Here is a 25446-nt window from a genome sequence, read left to right as displayed (position 1 = left end):
GATGAAATGCTGATGTCTATGTATTTGATTGTAATTGTTAAATTATAAGATGTTTATATTGTTAAATGTAATTTATGATTTATGAGCTTAATATTATTGTTTGAGAAATCTCACTCCTTCTGCTTGAAAATGTTGCTCTTCGTATGGGTAACTTGCAGGTAATCAAGATTAGGCGTGGTCGTGAGTGGACTCCTCACAAGTGTGTCTTTAGGTGCTCTGATACGTAACGGGATGGGGATTTTGATACTATTTTCTGTTCCTTTACGTATTGCTTTTGAAGTTTAAGAATTATTATTGAACTAAGATTTATGAGACTTTTATGATGAGGCATGCGTGCCGAGACTATTTCTATTGTTAAACTAAATCCGCTGCGAAGTTTTTTTAAATATTATGTTGATGAATTTTTGAAGGATAAATTATTATCTATTTTTTTAAGATTTTATGATAAAGAGATGTAGCATTCCGTTTATGTGAATTACTCTGATAATTTATTATGAAATTTTCACGTTGGGAAAACGGGGTGTTACAATTGGTATCAGAGCAGGTCGGTCCGTCCGGCCAAGTAGATGAGTCGTTGAGTCGTGTCGTCATGTTTTCTAGTTAGTAGTTATGTTTTTATGTGATCATGTTTAACTGACTAACTTGATGTAGTTTTTGTGTTTTGTTTGAAGAAGTAATGACTAAATTTATTTTCTATTGTGCTTGAATTTCGAGGACGAAATTCTTTTAAGTTAGGGAGAGTTGTAACGCTATCCTTTTTATTTAATAAATTTTATTAAGTTAGAGTCTATTTATGTGATTTATTTAAATATGTGAGGTGTTAGTATTTTATTAAGTGGCATTATTATATTATTTATAAGAATATGAGAATTACTAGAGTAAGTAGATTTGAAGGTAGTTTTTAGATTAGATGTCTTTTTATGATTTAGTCGATTTATTTTGATGAGTGGTATTTTGTTATGTTATATGTTGGTATTTACTAGCATAATATATTTGTTATCTGATGAAGAGATATATTTGTTATTTTGTGTAGAAATATATATTTTATTTGGTGTAGAAATATATATGTTATTTGGTGTAGAAATATATTTGTTATTTTGTGTGGAAATATATATGTTATTTAGTGTAGAAATATATTTGTTATTTTGTGTGAACATATATATGTTATCTAGTGTACAAATATATTTATTATTCAATGAAGAGGTATATTTGTTATTTGGTGTTAAAATATTATATACATATATTTTGATGAAATATGCTATTATTTGTTATATGGTGTATTATTATATATTTTGTGGAAGACTATATTTAGTAGAGAAATATTATTTATAAGATTATGAGGATTATTAGTGTGAGTGGAATTGGGGGTTAGAATAGAAAGAAGAATAAGTTGTTGGACCTAAATAGATTTGGGAAGAATATTTTAGTATTATAAATAGAGAAGCTTAGGTTGGAAAGAGTTTACCTTAAACCGCTTTTTGGAAAAGAGGAGAACAAGAAAGAAGAGAAGAGAAGAGAAAAGTCAAGAGAAGATGAGAATACCTTAGGAAAGAAGAACGTTGCTGCTGATTCAGGAATTAATCTAAGGTGAGGGTGAGACTATCTTGCATTAATATTAAGTTGTTAAATCATTAGATTACATCTAACAAGTTGGGGAGAGTTTGTGAGAATTTGAGAATTAGGGTTTTGAGAGAGTTTTGATGATTAGATGATGAAAACTTGTTGAATTGATGTAGAAATTGTGTAGAGACCTTAGATAATCCATAGGATGATTATTGGAAGTAGTTTTGAAGTTAGAACCATGAGATTAGGTGAAACTTGGAGAAAATCTGCATTCAGCCCGAATTTTGATATTAAAACTGATATTGATTGGTGCGGAATTGGTCTTAGGTGTAAACACGAAAGTTGTAGGTATGGATGTTAGCTTTCTAATGCCATTGGTCTCACGTCAGTAGGATTTATAGAACTTGAGTTATGGTTAAATTACTGCACGTAGGTCACAGTGAATTTTAATGGACTTTCAGCACAACTTTTCCGAATTTAAAATGAAAACTGGTATTGATCGGTACATAATTGGTCTTAGGCGTAAACATGAAAGTTTTAGATAATTTTGTTAGCTTTCTAGTGGCTTTGGTTTGACATGAAAAATGATGTTTGGTCTGTGAGTTATGATGAAAATACTACAGGGACGTCTTAGCAAAATTATACGGTGACAACATTCTCTGTTTCATGTTTTTGCGTTTTGTTCATATGTTTCTGTTTTGAATTGATCTTTGTTGTAAACATGAAAGTTGTTGATATTTGTGATATATTTCCAGTAGCTTTGGTTTGACATGAAAATATGTTGTGGATAATTTACTATGTTTTTACAAAGATACATAGTGAATTATTGATGATGTTTAAATATGATGTTATATGAAGTTGTTTATGATTGGTGAATATGATGTCTTAAGATGTTGTTTATTATCAATGTGATATTGTTATATGAGTATTAATATGAATTATATATGATGTTTTAAGATGCTAAGATGTTAAGATGTTAAGACGTTAAGATGATATGAAGTTGTTAAGTCGTCGAGTCGTTATGAAGTCGTCAAGTTGTTAAGATGTCATAGATGTTCATGAAGTTTCTAAGACGTAAGATGTTGAGTCCATGCATACTCATTTAAAGATGAGGGCTCATGCCCTGGAGCTTTTGCTCAACCACGACGATGGAGCTTTTGCTCAACCACGACGATGGAGCTTTTGCTCAACCAGAGACGAGGGCTCATGCCCTAGGAGCTTTTGCTCAATAGCGACGAGGGCTTATGCCCTAGGAGTATATTTATGCTCATAAGCGACGAGGGCTTATGCCCTAGATTGGTACCACATGCATTTGCATTTTCATGATGATTCAAGATGGTTTAAGACGTTAAGAGTTGCATAGTCGAGTCTAGATGCATTGTCAAGTCAAGTTGTTAAGTTGTGATGTTTTAACGAATTACTTTGTGATGCCTTTTAGTAAGATGATATGTGACGATGATTGTGACTTCTATATGATGATATATTGCTAAGATGAAATGCTGATGTCTATGTATTTGATTGTAATTGTTAAATTATAAGATGTTTATATTGTTAAATGTAATTTATGATTTATGAGCTTAATATTATTGTTTGAGAAATCTCACTCCTTCTGCTTGAAAATGTTGCTCTTCGTATGGGTAACTTGCAGGTAATCAAGATTAGGCGTGGTCGTGAGTGGACTCCTCACAAGTGTGTCTTTAGGTGCTCTGATACGTAACGGGATGGGGATTTTGATACTATTTTCTGTTCCTTTACGTATTGCTTTTGAAGTTTAAGAATTATTATTGAACTAAGATTTATGAGACTTTTATGATGAGGCCTGCGTGCCGAGACTATTTCTATTGTTAAACTAAATCCGCTGCGAAGTTTTTTTAAATATTATGTTGATGAATTTTTGAAGGATAAATTATTATCTATTTTTTTAAGATTTTATGATAAAGAGATGTAGCATTCCGTTTATGTGAATTACTCTGATAATTTATTATGAAATTTTCACGTTGCGAGTGTCTTGGGGTAGCTCGCAGTTGCGAGTGTTCTTGCTCGCAGGTGCAAGCGATGAATGTCAGTACGACCAGAAACCTAAAAATTCCAACTTTTCACTTAATCTCCTAATTCTAACCTCAATTCAACATCTAATTATCATCTTATGATATATCTAAGTTCTGTACACTAATTTAGCATCAACCTAACATCTTTTCATGATTCAATCATCAAATTCGGTCTTAAACCTAATTCCTAATTCTCACCAAAACTTAATCTAATCATGCTAAATTCATCCTATTGAATCATACTCTTAATAATATTGAAAATTCGTCTCACCCTTACCTGGTAATAGCAGAAATCGAGAGCCTCCTTTTGTTCTTCTCTCTTTCTGACTTTTCTCCCTTTTTCTCCAAAAACGTACGTTCTGCCTAAAACTTTTCTCAACCTAACTCCTTTTATTTATAACCTCACTTCTAATTTCTCTTTACACCTCTAAGAATACTCTTTTCACATCACAGCCCAAATTCTAATATTTTTATTTTATTTCTCATATCTTATTTTATTTAATAATAAAATAAGTCACACCAACATCATAACTTCACAAAACATATTCTTCACATAAATTATCTATAATTCATATAAACCACTCAACTTCATGAATCATATAATTCACACATATAAATCATGTAGATCACTTAAATCATAAATCGTATAAGCATATATTTACAAATATATTCTAAACCTCATTGAATTAATTAAATAATTAAGACGGGCGTTACAACAAGCTCCTTCAAACCAAATCTTGGTTCCTGCCTCCAAACCCTCCCACCATTATGTTGCAGTCCGTAAGAGTGTGCAGATTCTCTCCAAATTCTGGGGGGAATAAAGTAGTGGAAGAGGACAATAATGAAGTCATCACATCAGTCTTTGAGCAGCACTACCCAAATTTATCTGAGAGCACTAAGGCATAGAGAAAGAAGAAGAAGAAGCAGTTGAACAAAGTGAAGCCTAATAGTTTCAACTCAGCCGGAATGAGGACTCGTGCCCAAAAAGGTGCCTCCAAAGCTTGGGCAAATACAGAATAGTTGGTTCATTTGCAAAAAAATAACTAGAAATGTCAATACTTTTGTTCAAATTTTCATAGAGGGTAGTCTTATAGCATTTGTTTGGCCAAGTATGGTCATAATTTGTCTTGTTTTTGTACAATGGTGGTCTTTGACACCTCTTTCCTTTGGGCATTTCTTTTCTTAGGATAGTTCCGGTTTTTCTTCTCATATGTTCTACACTATGTGACTCTGTATTAGTTCAAGTCTCTCATGTCTTTTTTATTTCATTGCTTTGATAAAAAAAAAAAAAAAAACATCTTACTTTATAGTTGTTTCTAATTTCGATATTTTCAAATTTGGCAGTTTGACAATGCTTCTATCTTAGATGAAGTTTTTTTTTTTTTTTTTGAAATATCTTAGATGAAGAAATTAAATACTCCCTCCGTCCCTTAATGTAACCCCCTTTGCTTTTTTCACATTTCTTAAAAAAAGTTGCCAGTTTAATTAATGTGTCTGTTTTGTGTATTTATATTACCAAATTGTCCTTTGTATGTGTAATAAATTTAACTATTCATATTTCAAGGCAAATTAGTAGTATTAATTAGGGGTATGTTTAGGAAAAAAGTAATAAATGCATCTAGTAATTTGAAAAGGAGTTTACATTTAAGGAGAAAAACAAAATCAAATGGGTGTTTAGATATAGGGACGGAGGGAGTAGTTGAAGTCGCTATAGCAACAAGTGCGCGTATTTATTGTGACAGTTCTATTTTTTTTTTTTAGGGAGTACATTATTTCATACTCCCTTATTCTCAAATAAAGTGTCATCTTTAAAATATCAAATTAGTCACAAATAATTTGTCATTTTAGATAATAAAGAAAGTATTTATTATTTCTCTTTGTTTCTCAACCGATTTTATATTAACTAGTCTTTCTATCTAAGTACACCAATAAATAATTTAGTCAAGAAAAGTTATTTTATCTTTAAATCAAATACAATAAATTATTTTCTTAAAAGGTGCGCAGCTGCACATAATTTCATATGACACATAATAAGATACAGAGGGAGTACTATATTACAAGAAAACTAGATTGTGTAGTTACTAGTTATATAACCAGCCTCCTCACTAGCACTAACATAATCAAATCCATCAAATTTACATTTTCTGATTAGAGTCCTCAGTGTAATGGAAAAGTTATCAATCAAACAACTAGTGTACATACACTTTTGAATACTCTTTGTAGATCACCTCAAACTTCAAACGGTACGGCAGATTCAAGTCTTACGCGATTTAATCGAACAGTTCCAAGAATGTACTCTGGCAGCTCTGACTCTTCTTTTGCCTGCAAATATGGCATCAGTACAAAGTATATGCATCAAAGTGGATATACTCATTCATCACTACTATCACAAACTTCATTAGAATCTACTAGACAAACGTGGATATGCTTTATTTAAGGATCAAATTTAGTATTTACTCGAAATAAGATACGCCAAGACTGCAATACTATCCTTTTGCAATTCACATTTACACCAGTGAATCACAAACTACGGATTTTTCATAAAATAACAGACTCCTTAATCCAAACAAATCTCAAGTCCACATGAAAAGAACACGGAAACCATAATATAATTTGTCCAGAAATATTATAACTAAAAATGGCACAAACCTCTATTAAAATTGCAAGGTCAACGACCAGGCTTGTGACGTATCCCAGAACAAGGCCAACAACACTCCTGGCTACAGAGGATGATCCAATATCCACATCTATCTGCATCATGCAGAAAATCGCTATTAAAGTGTAATCAATCAGAGAATTTACGACAATGCAAGAAAAGTTTCATGTGTATTCTGATGCTCCATTCTATGAACGGTCGTGCTCAGTTTAATAGCAATATGTATTTGGATAGGCAAGCGTCAAATTATAACAAATCTTAACTTGCTATTGTATCTTTACCTCCAAAAAGTTATCTTGTTTGAAGTATTTACAAGTCACAGCTTTCCCCAAAAGGCAAGCTTTTGTTCCAACAGCTCTTTTGACCATCCAATATCCCTTTATCAATTGAAAATCATTAGCTACTCAATTAAAAAAAATTCATACAACATTTATTAAGAATCACACACCTCAACTATACTTGGAATTAGTTTGAATCTTGAGTCTCGAAACATGTCATCTCCATCCAAAAACTTAGCCAATAGAGAATCTTTATTTATAGGTCTTTCAGATGCATAATATAGAACCAAACTGTAGTTTGGTTTAGCTGGAACCTGGGATTGACAACAAAGTAAAAACTTCCTTGATAATCTTATAACTAAGCATACATATATTTTCCCATCGCAAAACTTAATATACATAAAATAAACAAATACATTTATGAAGAAAAAAAATCTCTTCAACCAAATAAATCTCACATTGTTGAGCAATGCCAGAGATTGACCGATATACAAAATATGATATGTTGCACTGTATTCGTGATTTCAACTGAAATTTTTTGTTGCATTCAAATAACATTTGTAATTCTTGTGATCTTGTATTTCCGTTCTTTTGCTTAGTAAATTCCTCTTTTATTGGAAACAAAAAAATAAAAAAGATGAAACGTTGTCCTTGATATGAAGCTCACACAGCTTGAAAATGTAAAATGGGACACGGTTGCCTTATAATGATGCTAAATGACCAACCACTTAATTGGAATTTAAAGATCCACTGTATAATCATAATCAAAGTAGTTTTTATAATATTAATATGTTTGCTAAACTTCACCTTGCAGTAATCTGATATGCAAGAGCAGAGATATCCATACCTGGAGATTTAATACAAGGATAAATGGCAGCTTTTTACCAGCTTCACTCTGCAGTTCAGAAGGGAACGATCGCTTAGCAAAAATGGCGAGGCAAAAATTATGAATTTTTTTTTAGCAAAAATGTTGACAACATAGATATATCAATTAAATTGGCATCTCACACTCAACTAATCAATTGCAGCTAGATTAATATTAAGATGTAAAGTCTTGAAATATCAATTTTTACCTGAACCATGCTTCTACTGTGTAGCGCAACTTTATCTACAGGTTTATCAACTTTTAACCAATCAATTGCTACGAGCTTGAGAAGAGGATCTCCTCCAACTACCTGCATAAGGAATGTCATATCCACAACATCTAAAGCTTTAAATCTTTAGATTTAGATCAATGAAACTCAATTTAAAACAAGTGTAGCACAAGTGCTATACTCGAATTTTAAAATATTTTACCACCTTTATTCTTTACTCAATCGGCTCATTTGGAAATGTTTCCTCAAACAATTAAAAAAACTTAAGCATCTAAATATTGAATAAATCTTCAAATCTGTTATAATGTATATATGATTATCCATATTTTTCTTAGAAATTGAAAATCCCACCTAAGTCATGTCTTTTTGATTCATGGATGATAAAAATAGTTAAATGGTAAACTCACCTTAGAATTATCTTTTAGATAGTTTTTTCCTCTAATCTTAAATCCTTCACCACTAGGAGACGTCCAACAGTCTGTGTCATTGTCATCCTTTCCTTTGCGCAGAGAACCATTAAAGTCACTTGCATCAATTTCTATAGGACTTACATGAGAATCTAATTCTTTGCATAGATTTGGAGCTGCAAGCAAAATGACCAATTCTTTTAGGCTTGATGTTGAAATATATGAATGAATGTGTGTGTGTGTGTGTGTGTGTGTGTGTGAGTGTGTATATGTGTGCGGGGTGAACCGATTTAAAGAGATCTGTGAAATTAAGAAACTAGAGTGACTTTATCATGTTGGTTACAAATGATAAAAGTGCTTCATATGAATAGATAAACAGAAGTAAAAGAGCTAAAAAACTTCTGCATGATCCCTTTTTAATAAAAAGTTATATTTGATATATATGGGACGACTAGTGACAACACTTGATTATTGTGAGAAATGAGAACACCTAATTATAACCATTAGATTTGATTAATTAGAATTAACAACTCCGATGGGAACATGGTTAACGTCCAGTGGGAGCATAAAAGGTTTTTTCAGTTTAGAGGCTTGTTTAGTTGGTAATTCTGATATAGTCTGAAGACAACAAACTTGTTTTTTAAGAGTAAAATTGATGAAGGGTGACACATATTGTAGGGTTCATGCTGGAAGCATATCCTACACTCCAGCACATTTAAACTTGATAAGGATTTAGATCCCTTGTAACAGGACAGTCTAAATTACCAAAAATTTGAACTTAGACACAAAAGGGTAAGAATTTGTGCCGCACAAATGATTATTAATGTGTTTAGACCCCTTGTCCCTTGCAAATAACAACAAACAAGAAAAGAAACTGACCTGTTGTTCGCTTCAAAGGTAAGGCTGTCATAGCCCATGAAATATTCTTTAGTTTGACCTTTTGATCCTGAAAAATTTGAAAAAGTAATAAATTATAGTGTTTTACAGAAATAGTACTTTTTCTCTGTTTCAAATCAATAACAAGATTCAAGTAGACCTTATGCTCAAGGCCCTCGTCCTCATCACTTTCGTCATCTGATGTCGATGACTCAGCAGCAATAGCATCATAAAATTCATCCTGCACTTCTGCATTTTCATATTCAGCTCCAGACAACGAAATACTGGAGAGTTTGGAATGAACAACAGAAACAGAATCTTGTTGGTGGAGTGCTGGATTGGCTCCAATATATTCCTTTAGACCTATTTAACAAATGTTACTATTTTAAGACACATTCTTCTGATAGTAAGAATTGCCAATAATTCTTGAGTTCAGATAGATACAAGATGAAAACAAAAGTTCAACTCCTTTACCTGCCACTTGACACAACAATGCATAAGGGATGCTCTTCTCAAATTTTGTGTCCTGGCTGTTCTTCCACTTATGCCAAGCTGTAGAGTGTATTTCTAATGTGTGGGTCACTAAACATCTTGGTACATTTGATCCCATTGGTGTGTTCAAATTTCTTATCTCCCACGTCGATGCTGCACCACAATGCGTGGATAAAATTTGTGAATGATCACAAAGAAGTACAAGGTAATATTAACTTTTTCTTTTTCTTCTATTGAGTTTAAAGAAATAGTAAGATATAAGAAGCTTCTATTAAGAAAAATTAAACTTGACAAGCATCGAACAAATTTATGTGATTCTCATTCAACACCTTTTTCCTATCTTTATGTAAACACCCCAGCAAAAAACTCTTGCTCCAACAATGAAGTTAAATTACACAAATAATATATCTTACGATTAATTTTTGTACGTCGATAGCCTACTTTTGGCGGCTTTTTCTTATGAATTGCTGGAAATTGCAAGATAGCTGCATCAGTTAAACAGATCGAGCATGTCAGTCTAAATCAATCTAGTCAGAATACAATATGCATTCTAAATCAATTTACCTCCTAAAAAAAACTGCTAAGCATGATGGATGTGAAGCTCAATTACATAAACATCAGTTCTGAGTAGGGATGGCAAAGCGGGCCGGCCCGCCCCGTTTAGGCCCGCCGCGTCTAAGCCCGCTAAAAATCAAGACGAGCCGAGTCAAAATTAGTGACCGAGTCCAAAATCTCACCCCGCCCCGTTTTGTGGCGGACTTGCGAGTTGGCGGGCCGGCCCGCCAAACAAAAAACTTTTTTTGATTTTTCTTTTACAACTTAATTGTTACAAAAAAAAACTATGTTGTTTTTATAATTAAAAAAATATAAAAGAATAGGTGGCAAATAAATTTGTGAAAAACAAGATAATTAACAAATTATCGAATTCAACATTATAATTAATAGCAAAATAAGGCAAATGCGCAACATAAAACAAATCATAAAATAAATTCAACAACCAAATTAAATCCAAAAGGATAAAATAAGTATCAAAATAAATAAACTCAACAACCAAGATAAATCGAAAAACATAAAATAAGTTCTAAAATAAATCCAACAACCAAAATAAATCCAAAACATAAAATAAGTCTAAAAATAAACTAAACAACCAAGATAAATCCAAAAGCATAAAACAAGTCTCAAAAATAATCGCAGCAACAACATAATTCTTTTATTAAATCAATCAACTCCAAGTCAATCATCATCGAAGTTATGAATATATGGTGCACCTCCTCCTCCTCCTCCTGTTGTCGTCGTAACATAATTGTTTCCAACAAGTTAAGCGGGCCGCCCCGCCCCACCCCGTGCCCGCCCCGCTTTTCAACGAGACGAGCCGAGCCGAACCAACTATAAAAAGCGAGTTCAAAACTTCGACTCAGCCCGCCAAAAATAGCGAGCCAAACGGGCCGGCCCGGCGGGTCAAGCCTGTTTTGCCACCCCTAGTTCTGAGGTTTTATTTGAGTTTTATGTGTTATTTAAAAGCTTTATTCTGCTGAAATTGTTAGGAAATATCTTCTGCATAGTTGACTCTATTTAATGCGTATATATTTACCTCCTATGATAGTTAACTCTAGTTATTTTCCTTTCAATGCACAGTAAATTAGATCCCACTGATTGAGGATTGTGGCTGTCTTGCCTTAGGATTAGCTTAACATACTTCTGTAAATATATTATATATATGGCCTAGAGGTACATACGGTACAAGAAATATACACAAAATTCTATTCCAAATTGTTCTTCTCATATTTTATATTCTATATTCCATTTTCATACTGCTGTCTTAAGAGAAATTAAAATGAAAAATCAAAGTCTTACTGTATGTTCCATCTTGTGCATGAAACCATTGCCTAGAGAAGATAAAATCCCGCTTTGAGTGCCATCTGGATTAGGTTTGAAAAGAAATTCATGAATGGCCAATTTTAAAAGTAAAATTTGCTCCTTATTCACTAATGAAAAATAATAAGGCAACAGGAAAACTGTTAGACATGCAATAAAATTATAGCTACATGGAAACTAAATTTTTTCAATAACAATTAGCTACTTTGGATAGAGACAGATAAAAACTAAATAGAATACATCCATTATAAAATATATGATATTTTACAAAGTGGAGGTCAAATATCATTTTAGTAAAACTCACGAGCTCATGCAAACCTCCATCAATTATAACAATCCAAATTTCACACACACACACACACAAACGACGAAGTTATGTGATATTTGAATAAGATTATAAATGATGAAAGTACTTAAAATACTACTATAATAACAATCTAGTTGTAATGCTATTTGAAGTTATGAATTGAACATCCATTGGTTACCTGGTTTGATACTTAGGATCATACGTCCCATAAACAACATCGTAATGTCCATCATAAGATTCTATCAGCTGCAAGTCACCCATCAACATATCCCACCTGAAAAGTAATTATGCTAATGACTGATTTCCCCAATATGCTATCAATCCAAAGAAGCCGCTTTTATAGAAAACTTACTCATATCTTTTCCTCCGATCGGTGTTTAAAAACACTTCAAAAACACTATCTGCAGTTGCATCAATAACACCAACCGATTTAGCGAGGATACCCTTACCATTCTACAAAGCATAAAACAGATGTTAAAGCAAAAAATACACACATCTATCTATCCCACCATAATAAAGTAAAGTACACATTTGTTTATTTTCAATGTGATAAGTGCATTTTCAAAGACATACGGTACAAATTATTACTGCTGGGGACCTTTTCACAAACTAGAAAGAGATCAATTTCCATAAGTTTAATACTTGCACGAAATACTGGATTATATGTTAGTGTCTCTGTCTTTTGGCTATCACAATGTAACATAACGGTGACAAAAAGATACTGCTAACTCAGTAAGTAAAATCTAAAGCCACAAAAAGATACTGAGCAATGTAGCGTGCAACCTTGGATTGAATATCCCACACGTGGATTAAGCCTAGTTAGAGTGAGTATAAGAAGATCTAAGATGAGGAGAAAGAGACAATAAGTGAAGAAGTAGTGGAAGAAATAGAAGAAGACTACAAGGATAATGCTCAGCAGTGGGGATGAGGAGAGAGACCACACTAGAGTTTGGAATAGGAGAATGATATTGATATGACAAGGCAACGGAGGAGGCTGGAGATATGGCAGAAAGTAGACATGATGTATTAGATGATGGATTGTTTAGGTTGGAAGTATATGATTATGCTCTAGATGTTTATTACAGGGTGTGTTAGAATCCTGTCATTCAACCAGTATTAGTCTGTGCTTTAGGAATATAGGCCGTTTAAGAGAAGAGAATTGGTTAAATCCAAACATTGTACTTCAATTAAAATGACATACATAAATGCAAACCTAATTAAATTTTAATGATATATAATTTAGGCTTACATACAGTAACATACCTTGTGACTAGCAATATCCTCAAAAATTCTAATACCTGAAACCACAAACAAGAAGCACCAGGAAGGATAAGAATAAATTCAAAAGGTCAAATATAAAGTTCTCGAAAGTCAAACATTGAAATGTGAGAATCCTACCCAAATATTTCTCAAACAAATGGGTCAACCATCAAGGAGTATTTGTTATGAAAATATGTGCTCACATTTAGAAAAATCATATAGACCAAAGATTCAACCTTAAACCACCTTCAAAATATTCACTACATTATAAGTATTTCGTAATTGAATGAATTATCTTATATTATCTACAAATACACACAAACACAACACAAAAAAAATAAAAAATTGTCGATGTCCTTGAATTTCGATATCAAATCAATCAACCAAGGTTATCTATGATAACTATGAAGGGCTATCAAGAAATAGGAGGTTTAAATGGTGATACTAGAAAAAAAGCATAAATACTAATTATGCTTGAAATCAAGAGTCCCCTCAGGCTAAAACATATATGTTAGATGTCTATAGCTTGTCACGTATGTATGTTATCCTAAGACCCTATAAATGTACTCCCCTCAAGCTGCAGCATATATGTTAGATTCCTATGGCATGTCACGTATGTTAACTATCCTATGAAGTAAAACCCTGTGTTACAGCAATAAGCCTGTTGTAACTCCATTTTACTTTTACCTTTTAGTTTAATTTCTATTTAAACGAGAGTCAACTAAGTTTGTTTTATCAGAATATTTCCTTTGAAGAATTGCAATTGTAAGTTAACTGATCTTTCTATTGGCCATAGTGGCTGGAATGAAAAGAGACTCTCATTTTATTACTCAATTACAATTTTCCTCTCTCACTCACTTTCATTGCTTAAACTCTTCACTCACTCTGCACCAGTTTTCATTCAGATATTGAATTCCCTGCTCCGAGTAGGAATTATCCCAGTTTCCTCCCTGATATCCAAACCCATCACACCCCGTAAAAACTAATTCAACATGTCTGTTGGCTGGTCAATAGAATTCACAAAAGAAGTCTTCATGGCGCCTAACAGGACTTCAAATGAAGTCAAAATAGGAAGGAAAAAAAATAAAAAATTGAAGAGCGATACAAAGCTATTTGGTCGTCACAAGAAAGTTCACTAGGACATATCTTGCAAAACAGCAGCTCATTCTTAATAGATTTTTTCTTTCTGCCACTTTTACATCCTATTTCAAGCCATATATCAGTGTGTGGTAAAAGTAAAGTACCAGACATTGTTCGAACACATTTCCACTGATGCGCTTCAAATGCATCTCCAGTTTCCCCTTCAAACCCGTCTGAACTACCAAAAAACTTTGATGATAGCCGTAATAGCGACTCTGGGCCTTTAAATGAAAGAGAAAAAAAATTGTTACCAAATAATGTAAAAGTACTATTATTAGTACTATTATTAGTTCTACCTGTTTTTTGTTCATATCAATTATTTAAATCTCTCTGTTAAAAAATAAGAAAGTAAACATACACACCATCTGACTCTGGTTAAATACAAAACATATGGTTTATGTAATCCAACCACAATATAATGATGGCATAAGAGAATCATAAATACATGTCATGAATTGTTAAGCAAATGACAAATACATTAATAGCTCCCCAATGAATATTATCAATCAAACAATTTTATCAATTTACCTTGGCCAATTCTTTTAAGCTTCCTCAGCCCAGAGGCATACCGCCTCACTCTAGGTCGATGTCCTTCTAGATTGATCCTTCCACAATAGAAGATAAGTGATATGCCAATTTATAGCAAGTTATAAAACATGACTTCTAAGGCAGGCCACCTAAAAATGTTTCAAAAACTACACATCTTTCATTAATATTAATGAGAATTTGAGAGTTTTAAATAGAAAGAAAGTTATGGAGCGACTTATTAGTAAACTTAAGAACTCGAGATTAAATTTTCTCAAAGTTGGTGGCCTTGTAGGAGCAAATCGCACGCTGGCTTTAGCAAAGGAGCTAAAATTTTCACACTTTCAAGATTTTGTAATAGAAAAAATGATGGAAGATAATAAGAAAATTAAAGAACACGGAGTAGGATGATTAAAATTATTGGAATTCCCAGTAACTACGTCCAACATAAAAAACCTCATTAGCAATTACCAATTACAATTACTGACTATATTGTTCATGTTATCTAGCAGATGGTTGGATAATTATATGTCGTGGAGAAAAAAATGCATACTCAGTTTCCTGGTTTAGTCTTTCTCGAGCACTAGCTCCTCTTGATAGCTCATACGTAGCCTACAAAGAAGATCCATAAATTGAATACAATCATACTAATGGTGTTATGAATATAGTTCAATGACATGTCAAATTCTTGTAGATAGAAAAAAAAAAAAAAAAAAAAAAAAAAGTAACTTCAATAATTTTCATGTACTATGAATATCAATATATTTAAAAATTTGAACTACAAACTCCAATCCACACCCCCACACAAAAATAGATTTTCCACAAAAACCAGCTTTGGGTTGTAACAAAACGCTAAAATAATATACAAGCAACTTTGCTGTTATTTTCTCAAACCTGGCTCTTGGCTTGTTCAAATGCTTCCATCCATTTCTGTGCTTCCCCAGCGGTGGCACAGGCAACCTTGAAGAAAAAATAGGTAAAAAAATCATTTCTATACTGAATATACAAAAACCAACAGCACCCGCCACAACATGAAGAGGTTCATTCAATTTTAAATGAATAAGTTCTTCAATACAGACATAGATTCATATCCATTTGGATGCTCATGGAATTGACAGAGATAGACTAACACTGAATTTTTCAACGCAAAATTTCAAATATCACGTTCTGTTATACATTTTAGTCAAGGGAATCAGGCTTAAAGCACTTTGATCAATCCTCAACAAGAAGAATGGTTGTAACATCTGAAGGAAATTACTAGATGAGCAGAGTTTTTTTGCCATGATGGAATTTCATTTTGATTGACTATTGGACAAATGTGTGGTATCTATAAATGATGTCGTTGCACTGCATTAGCCCTTTATCTAAAACTATTACTCCAAATAACATTTCCATGATGAATACAAATATATGACTTTTCAATTATAACACTAGCATTCAACCTGTATGAAACAGTGAGATTAAAGAAATTTACACTAATTATAGGTGAACTAAATTGTTGATATATGAGTTGTGGATTGTATGAAATGCCTAGATCTCTTAATTGGATAAAACTACTCCAGTTGTTTATGTACAAATCAATTAGTAAGTATTACTTCTGAATATCCACATTACTACTACTGTACAAATTATTTTGTAAAGCAATATAGAAATACGTCTGGACTTTGCATAAATGTTACATTTTAATTTACTGACAAAAACAGCCAGAGCCAATATCCTAGATATGAAAACTATAAATTCCGAAAATTGATCCAAAGGAACAAAATTCATTGGTTGTTGACGGAGTGCTCGTTTTTTGATATATATTCCAAAAACTCCATTTCACACAGAATTCATTGTTCCTTGGTCAACCAACATTGTCCCTTCTAACTCTTTATCACATTTAGACTAAACTTGTTTTCATTACCCCCAACAACAATATAAACCACAAAACCACCAATAGCCCACATTTTTGTGTGAAATGGCACAATATTAAAGGCGTGTGTTGAATGTGTGGTTTTTGTTGAATTATTGGTTAAGGAAATGGACATATAGGGAATGAGATTTGGTTAAGGAAATACACAGAATTTCAATAAATGAAGGTCATGTTTGTGAATAAAGTAAGAGAATGAGATTTGGTTAAAACGAATTGGAAGAAGGAATCGAGGGGGAAAGTTGGTAGGAGGACGAGAGTGGTTATGTTGAACCGGAGATGGAGGAAGTCCCAAAATAAGAGCAATACCTGCAGTAGAAAAAGAAATGGTAACAAATGCCTATTTTTAAGGACAGAAATTTAGAGGAGATTTGGAAATTATGAGCGTGGACAAGACTAACACTTTAATCACTTCAAAAGTTTAAAGATGATGAGAGTGAAAGTTTGAAAAAATGTTCCAATCGAACTATCATTTATAACTCAATTACTTTGTACAGAAAGCATCACACTTAAAAAATACAAAAAAGAAAAATCCGACAGACTATGGACAACCGACTTGGTGATGAACAAACATCTATGTCATAATAGGATAATAGGTACGTTTGGTGGACTCTGGACTGGTGTAAACTAACTTGAGGAAGAATAAACGTCTACGCCTTAGCATGTTTGACGCTTGTGGACTGTGGACTTGTATGGACCGATCTGATGAAGAACAAATGTCTACGCCTTAAAAAGCTTGACGCTTGATGGAATGTGGATATATATAGACGACCAACGTGGCTCTTAATATTTCAACTTGACTAGTCAGGCCCACTCATAACTACACTTGTTTAATTGTTCAAGTCGTGCTAGCTCACCTCGTCCAGCCATTTCTTACCTCGGAACTACATTAGTTTGACTTTTCCTGCTATGCTAGCTCACCTCATCCAGCCAGGTCCTACCTCAACACTTTCTTATTGTTCAAGTCATGATAAGCTCGCACTCAACTAGGCTGTGCAAGTCAGCTTGTTGTGGTTTCTTCCAAGTGCTTCACGGCTTGCCACACAACACAGTAAGGAATTTTTATAGTTATTTTTGTCATATACCTAGCCTGTTTTAAAATTTAACACACCCAGTTTCTACCGAGGACTATTCATATCTCACGTTATCATGTCTAGAGAAGGATTTGATACCATACTATATATAATTTAAAAATGAATTGACCATAACTCATCCCTAAAAGCTAGTTAAACATTATAAAGGGGAGCTAAGTTCCTCTAATAATTAGTTATATCATGATAAAATTCTCACAAAACCAACTAACTACCCATGGTGGGTTCTTAGCTAAAAGGAACTCACCAATACAATTTCTGGCCACTTCAATCAGCTTATTGATTCTGCTCCTAGCTTTCATCCCAACAGCAGCTTAACCACTTCTACCTTTGTCTCAATCCTCTATAATCACTTTTCTGACAGTTTAATTACTTCTGGAAGCTTTTGCAAACAGGTTAAGCTCCAGCTTATAGCTTATGCCAATTCCCAAAACAGCTTAACTCCTTTATTTCCACTCTTGCTCTAACCAATCAGCATGTATAAACAATTCCCTCTCAAAAATTAATTCTTGCTCACTTAAAACACTTCTGGTTCCTTCCGCAGCTTAAGCCCCAATTTTTAGCTTATGAGTTATGACTCAACAACTCCCATGCCAAATCAGATTATTCCCACACTTTAACAACTTGTCACTAGTCATGGTTCCTTAAGTTCTTACCTCTAAGACCCAGCAATCATCAACAGAATTAAGCTTAAAATTCAACTTCTTCCAACTCAACTTCAGCCCATATCACTACTTGTAAAACTACTCATACAGCAACTTAATCTTACCGTTGTTAATTTAATCATGACAAGGCCATTCAACAGCTTAATTCGAAACAGTTTCAATTCCAGCTTCTGCTTATTATATTTCTACTTATTGGTTTTGAACTCGAAATCAAACCATTCATGGTGATAGATGAGAAGGGATTCGGCCGAGAAGGAGGGAAAAATTAACCCCAAACAAGCTTCATTGTTTACCACTTCACTTGCATGTTGGTTAGGGAAAGTTCGTTGGAGGGAGTAGTGAAGAGGAAAAATGAAGGTTGGCATGTTTATTTATATAGTCATATGTCAATTACGATTATGCCCTTCCTTAACTTGTAATCTTATTTGACGAGATGAAGAAATAGCAGAACTGAACTTATGCATACCATAGTATAGTTGAATTGAATCTCTAAAATGAGTATGAGTTAGACATAGACAGGAAGTTATCATGCAATGAGTACGTATGTGTTGTTGTTTACATGCATGCATGCTAAAATAATGCAATACAACAATAAACAAGCAGATTTCCAACTTTAACTTACTTCTCCCTTTCTGCTTTCGTCTAATCGATTGCAAAAGCGTATCACATAAAAATCCTGTGGAAGAAAAATTAAGGAATCATCTTTAGCTTATAATGAAGAGTAAGTTTTGATCTACTACAATCTTATTATAAATAACCATTATCATTATCATAATAATATAATGAATGGTTGTTATACCACCTAATTTGGCCCTTTTCATAAAAAATATAAAATCAAAAGAAATGCATGAAACACATACCCCATTGTTAACCTTTCTCGGGCCAAGCTCCTGCACCATTAGTGTGGGACCTATGACACCCTGCCTAATGGGTTTCTGAATTGAGAAGAAAAGAAATATAAATGAATGAGGATTGAAAATGATAAAAATGAAATGAATATATATAATATAATATACATTACATACAATGCCAGGATTCTGATGAGGATCACGTTTGTACATAGAAACACATTTGCCTCTAATGAAGAGAAAACGTAGGTGACAATATTCATGACCAATAGAATTCACGCCAAGGTGATAAACCCAACCGAAATATTCAAACATTCCTCCTTTTTCTTCTGTTCCTATTCCTGTTCCTCCACTTGCACTTGATGATGATGATGCCTCCATTCTAACATACCAATGTTACAACAACAACAACAACAAGATCCCTTTTTTCTTCCAAAATAACTAACTATTGTGCCATTTTCTGTTATGTTCGGTGCTCCCTAATATCCGTTGGGTTGGACCCACTTTCTCAACTTTCATAGCTACACCTGTCGCTACCTTCATAAAACCAACCCTTTTTTTTTATTTTTAATTAATTCACAAATCTATACTTTATCGTTATTCCAATTATAGCTTAAACAAATTTTTTTTTTATAAATAGATAAAGATTCATATTATATGTTCCCGTGAGCTTAGCTCAGTTGGCAGTGATATTGCATAATTTATGCAGGGGCAGAGGTTCGAACTCCTAACACCTCACTTCTCCACATTAAAAATGTGTGACCTTCAGCCACTAGGCTACTTGACAAAAAAAAAAAGATTTATATTATATTTAATTATACTTTGGACCCGTCAATTTTTAATTAAGTGATTCTGGTCTCCCAATTTATTTTGAACCAATTTAGAGGGGTTGTGGTTCAAACGCCGGTCACGGTGTTCGGCTTTACAATTTTAATATTTTATCAATTGAACTATAACTTATCCTTTTATTAATAAGAGAATGGAATCAATTTAGGTGACATTTAACATAGGAGAGGTTAATCCTTTCCCACCATGGGAAAGTTTTTTTTTTAACAATCAGATTAAAGAAGAACATAGATTTTATGATGGTCATTCTGCACTATATATTTTCCCCTCATCATCTTCAACCTCGTGAAAATGCAAATCTGCAATTCACCACCACCAAGAGACTACAATCCATATCCATCTTCATCAATTTGTTCTTAGAAAACCTAGAAAATTAAAATAAAAAACAATCCAAAAACAATCTTCATGTAATTAAAATAAAAAAACACGCTCTTTTAAGGAACAACAACAAAAATTATATTGAAAACTAAAACAAGCACAATGTGTGCAAGTATAGGCAAAATACAAAAGTTTTCGGCAAACAAGAAAATAAGCCATATACAAGTGTGAAATTGATTAATAACAGCAGCCCCCCAAAAAAAAATCCAAAAAGCTAGCCAAAATTGGGAGTACTAGCAGGGGCGGATCCAGACTTTAGGTACATGTGGAGTTAAAATTTCAAATAAATAATATTGTAAACAATTTTTTTTTAATCGACAAATATTATTACCTCATTGTTTGATACAATACATTACAATGAAAATCGTATCCTATCCATTTGTTGAAAATGAGTTAAAATGACACCATTATTGCTAATTGTTAATAGAACATCATTTTCTATATAAGTTACAAGACGGTCATTTAGTCATTGATCACCCATTTTGTTACATAGATTACTCTTTACAACTTTCATAGCAAAAAAAACACGTTCAACACTTGCAGTTGCTACCATACGTGTGTGTTGTATGTGTTTTATCTATTAAATAATAATAATAATAATAATAATAATAATAATAATAATAATAATAATAATAATAATAATAATAATAATAATAATAATAATAAAAAATAGGGAAAAGCATGTGGAGTTATAGTCCCACATAGCTCCAACATGGATCCGCCCCTGAGTACTAGTATTATCCATTGCTATAAATTTATTCTTCAGTAACATTATTACGAAAATTAATATAATGGTATAATGTTTGTGGATACCCAGATCAAAACAATATTTATACTTACCCAGATCTCAAATTCTAGATTACAGATTTTAGATGAGTGGAAGAAAATAAATGAAGTTGTTTGAGTGATTGGATAAGCAATTTAACCCAAATTAAAGTAGTAATTTTTTTGCTTTTCTGTGGATTGTAAATGAAGATGGACGAAGAATACATTGTAGTGGTGGTGGTGGGTGAGTGCTTGAGTGGGGGAATGGAGGAGAGAAAATGTTGATGAATGATGTAGTGTGGGCAAACCATCATAAAATCTATGTTCTTCTTTAATCTAATGGTCAAAAAAAACTTTTCCATGGTGGAAAATGATTCACCTTTCCCATGTTAAATGCCACCATCAATTTAACGTATCGAATTTTGAGATAAAAAACAGTAACAATGCATAATACTACTTTCTCATATGTCTCTCTCCTCCCACCTCACCTCATTGATAATAATTTGTTGTAAAGGTCGTGGGGTTGCATGCTGTAATTTTCCTAGCATGGGAAAAGTAATTAAGTTGTAGTGATCGAGCATGTTATAAGTAAAAACACCATTTAAAGCCACTTGTTGCTTTTCATGAGTGTGGTGTAAGTAGTGACCTCTGGCTTTGCATGACATATAAGTTTGTGCACATTCGATTTCATGTGCATCTCATGATATTTTTAAGAACTTTTAAGTTTTACACTTTAATAATGAAAATTGCTTTTTTGACAACATTTTTTTTCCTAAACACACATGGACAACATTTTTTTTCCTAAACACACATGGAAATGTCTGTTTTAGTCCCATCGGTAGTTTGCCACCGTTCAGACAGAACAACTTATAGCGGTTAACTACTGTTAGGGTCATTCTCATAGATGTAGTACAACTCCACCCTACCTCCTACTATTCATCCATCACCTTCCATCACCATACGTCAAAAAATTCCCAATTTCAAATTTTTTCACTCAAATCTTGGACTCAAATCATTGGAGAAGGATTGGTAGAAGTTTTCTACATACATTTGATGTTAAGAAACAAGTAATGCATATTTTAACTCGTTTACATTTGTGCATTTTTCTGACATGCAGCGTAGCAGGAGTTAACTACCGTTGAGTCAAACTGTAGTCAACTAACATTGTGGACATTAGCTTTTGTTTTTTTTCTTTTCAATTTGGCAGTGCTACTGCCTAAAACTTTTTTTTTATTTTTGTTTTTACTTTATATTAGATATATGTTAATTAAATATTTTTGCAATTATTGTTGCTACCGCCTAAATGTTTATTTATAGTTACGGTTGAGAATGCAGATGGTGATTCGGTTGATCGAAAACCTAGTTTTGTTGATTAATTCTTCGAGATCAAACCGCCTAAGGTTGAAGCTTTCGTGAAAGTTGAAGCTTCCGTAAAAGTTGGTGTGTCCAATCTTCGCGACAATGAAGTGGACACAAGTCATTTCTTTTCAAGCCAAGATACATGGAAAGATAATGACCAATTGCTTGGTTGGGTACGTCGACAAGTAAATAGGGCTGAATTTACAGTTGTCATAAAAAAATCTTGTGCAATAAGGAATCCAATTTTGGAGTTGGTTTGTGAAAGGAGTGGCGAGCATAAAGTACCGAAGAAAAATTGAAGCATGAAGCAACGGGATCAAGAAAATGTGGGTCTTTGTTCAAGGTGTGTTAATGTATTGTTTAGGAAAAAAATGCTTGGAAGTTGGCTATTCTTAATGGTGTTCACAACCATGAGATGTTGTCATATTTAGAAGGGCGCCTTCTTGCGGGAAGATTAATGGAGGACGACAAGAAGATTGTACATGACTTGACCAAGAGTTCGGTAGAACCAAAAAATATTTTGACAGATTTGAAGAGAAAAAGATAAGAGTCCATGAAAAATATAAAGCAAGTCTACAACAAATGTAACAGCCCGGTGGGCCCCTCGCAAGGCACTGCACCCACCGCACTGCACTGTTACTCACAAGCTTAATCACTAGCCCCCTCACCATACTAGTGTTTTTGCCTCCCGTGGGAATCGAACCTAGTACCTGGGGATAAGTACTACTTCAATGCATTCCCACTACCAATTGAGCTACTAGCTCAATTGGTAGTGGGAATGCATTGAAGTAGTACTTATCCCCAGGTACTAGGTTCGATTCCCACGGGAGGCAAAAACACTAGTATGGTGAGGGGGCTAGTGATTAAGCTTGTGAGTAACAGTGCAGTGCGGTGGGTGCAGTGCCTTGCGAGGGGCCCACCGGGCTGTTACAACAAACGTCATAAAATCAAAAAGGCAACCAGAGGTGACAAGACGGAGATGCAGTATCTAACCTCAAAGTTGGAAGAGTCAAAATATATTTATTTCATAAGAGATTAATGTGAGAGTGATATTATTCAAGACATATTTTGGGCTCATCCTCAATCGGTTAAGTTATTTAACAATTTTTCAACAGTTTTGGTTATGGACTCAACCTATAAAACCAACATGTACAATATACCATTGTTTGAGATAGTTCGGGTCACCTCAACTGATATGACATATTCGGTTGATTTTGCATTTATGACGGGTGAAAAGGAGGATAAATTTGCATGGGTGTTTACGTTGGATTTTCGTAAACAACCGCTGGTTTACAAATGGTAACTTGCAAGATCAACCAGTAAATCTTAGGACATATTGTGTTTGTTCTTGTTGTTAGAAATTCTGCGTTTTTGATGCCAAAAATATAAGAAATATGATAAAAACAATCGAATTCAATCCACTTGAACTCAATCGAACTTAATAAAGTAAAGTGCAAGAACACTTAAAGAACAAAGGGTAAATTGCATTGATTAAACAAAGGTTGGTACACAGATTCATACATTGCAACTTGTGACTCGTTTCTCGCTTCCATACGGATACTTTGAGTATAAGTTTGTATGACGGAATTGTGACCTGTTTTTCCTATGAAAAACTACTATTTATACTAAGTCTAAAAATAACTACACTTCTTTGAAATTCAAACTACAACTGCCACAAGTCGACAGTTTTACTTATTTGAAAACAAACTTAAAATAAAAACTGACTTAAAGAATAACTGTTGATAACCACCTTCGAAAACTGCTTTATCGAAGTCTTCTAGCATCTTCGAACCCATATTTGCTTTCAACACAACACTCTGTTCGAATCTTCTTTAAATCTAGGTCAACTATACTTTGACCACATTTATTACAGCTAGTAAAATATATTGGCTAACAAATTGCCCCCCAGAAACGCCATTTTCGATTTCACCGAAGGAGAAAAAGACGTTTTTGAAAAAAAACTAACATTCTCCATCGAAATGAATGATGTCAGTATTTAATTCAAAACTAATTCAAATTTCCTTTAAATACTGACCCCACAATCTTAGTTAGTGGGCCACGTTCTCTATCATTGGAAAAGACAACACTTTAATGGTAAAACTGTTAAAATAAGATCTTGACATGTGTCATGATCAAAGGTCCATATAAAAGCAAACTCACCTTTACTCTTTTCACTTTTCACCATTTCATTTTCACTTTCACTGTTCCTCTTCTCCGCCAAAAGTTCTCTCGAAGAAAAAACTTTAAATTTTCTGCAACTCCTATCTTTACACACGAACTATTCATCAAATTCTCACAAAAATACTTAAACAATGACGAACGCAGCAGGAACTTCTCATGTGAATCGCAAAGAACCCATTGATTTTACTAAAGAAATCGCCAGTGCTGCTCCTGCTTTTATGAACGAACCAGAGATCAATGAAGCTGAAAAAGCTATCTGGAAAACCCAGGTAATCATCCCTTGTACTGATACTCCACATGCATTTTTAGGCCCCATTTCTCTAGAACCTGAAACTCCAGAGATTAATTCTCTTTTCCCATGCATTGAAACTCAACCTCCTTTAATTTTCACAAAAGGTCCTTTTGACCTAAGTTTTGTAAAATCCAAAATTAGGACTGAACCAAAAACTTATCCAGAATATATTGCTTGGTTAGACAAAGTTCAAAAACAAAAGGGACAGTTCTGGAAGGAGAAAGGGATTTTTGATCTCATCCAAATATCTCGATATGGTCCAAAATACCATAATGAATTGATATTTGCTGCTTTACATTTTTGGAACCCATCGAACAACAGCCTTCACTTGAAATGTGGAATGCTCACTCCTACCCTTTTAGATGTGGCTGGTCTTACTAGCTTAAAACCAACTGGATACACCTTTAATCCAGATGTTACCACTTCTCAATACTCAATAAATTTCGATAGCCCTGCCTATGGTTTATTTATAGCTAACAACCATGATACCGAATGTGCTGAAGTATCTGCAGATGAACATGTAGCTTTTTTGACCTACTGGTTATCTATGCATGTTTTTTGCTCGAGGTCAGTACAAGTCCCTAAGAA

The 25446-nt window shown here is 33.5% G+C and overlaps 1 protein-coding gene across 2 annotated transcripts; it reads right to left on the bottom strand.

Moving 5' to 3' along the window:
- Window positions 1-5565: 5565 nt before the first annotated feature.
- Window positions 5566-19484, bottom strand: LOC146946706 (protein ENHANCED DISEASE RESISTANCE 2-like). Of its 2 annotated transcripts, XM_085744628.1 has the most exons (22): window positions 19215-19484; window positions 19050-19124; window positions 18812-18865; window positions 15416-15481; window positions 15075-15133; window positions 14525-14601; window positions 14101-14217; window positions 12860-12894; window positions 11949-12049; window positions 11775-11870; window positions 11269-11333; window positions 9828-9899; window positions 9397-9567; window positions 9083-9285; window positions 8926-8992; window positions 8047-8222; window positions 7619-7720; window positions 7393-7440; window positions 6716-6859; window positions 6549-6644; window positions 6261-6362; window positions 5566-5933 (listed from the first exon to the last, which is right to left on the bottom strand). In XM_085744628.1, the coding sequence occupies exons 1-22, from the start codon at window positions 19416-19418 to the stop codon at window positions 5841-5843; spliced, it is 2223 nt and encodes a 740-aa protein (XP_085600754.1). In that variant the 5' UTR covers window positions 19419-19484; the 3' UTR covers window positions 5566-5840. The 2 variants fall into 2 exon arrangements, with proteins under 2 accessions (XP_085600754.1, XP_085600755.1); XM_085744629.1 differs by lacking the exons at window positions 18812-18865; window positions 19050-19124; window positions 19215-19484 and adding an exon at window positions 17772-18571.
- Between the last annotated feature and the right edge of the window lie 5962 nt (window positions 19485-25446).

The sequence above is a fragment of the Medicago sativa genome, chromosome 2, assembly GCF_051527215.1.
Source record: "Medicago sativa cultivar Bolivia chromosome 2, Bolivia_mono, whole genome shotgun sequence".
Classification (NCBI taxonomy): Eukaryota; Viridiplantae; Streptophyta; class Magnoliopsida; order Fabales; family Fabaceae; genus Medicago; species Medicago sativa.
Note: the sequence above shows the minus strand (reverse complement) of the source record. Positions and strands in the feature narration are given on the sequence as shown.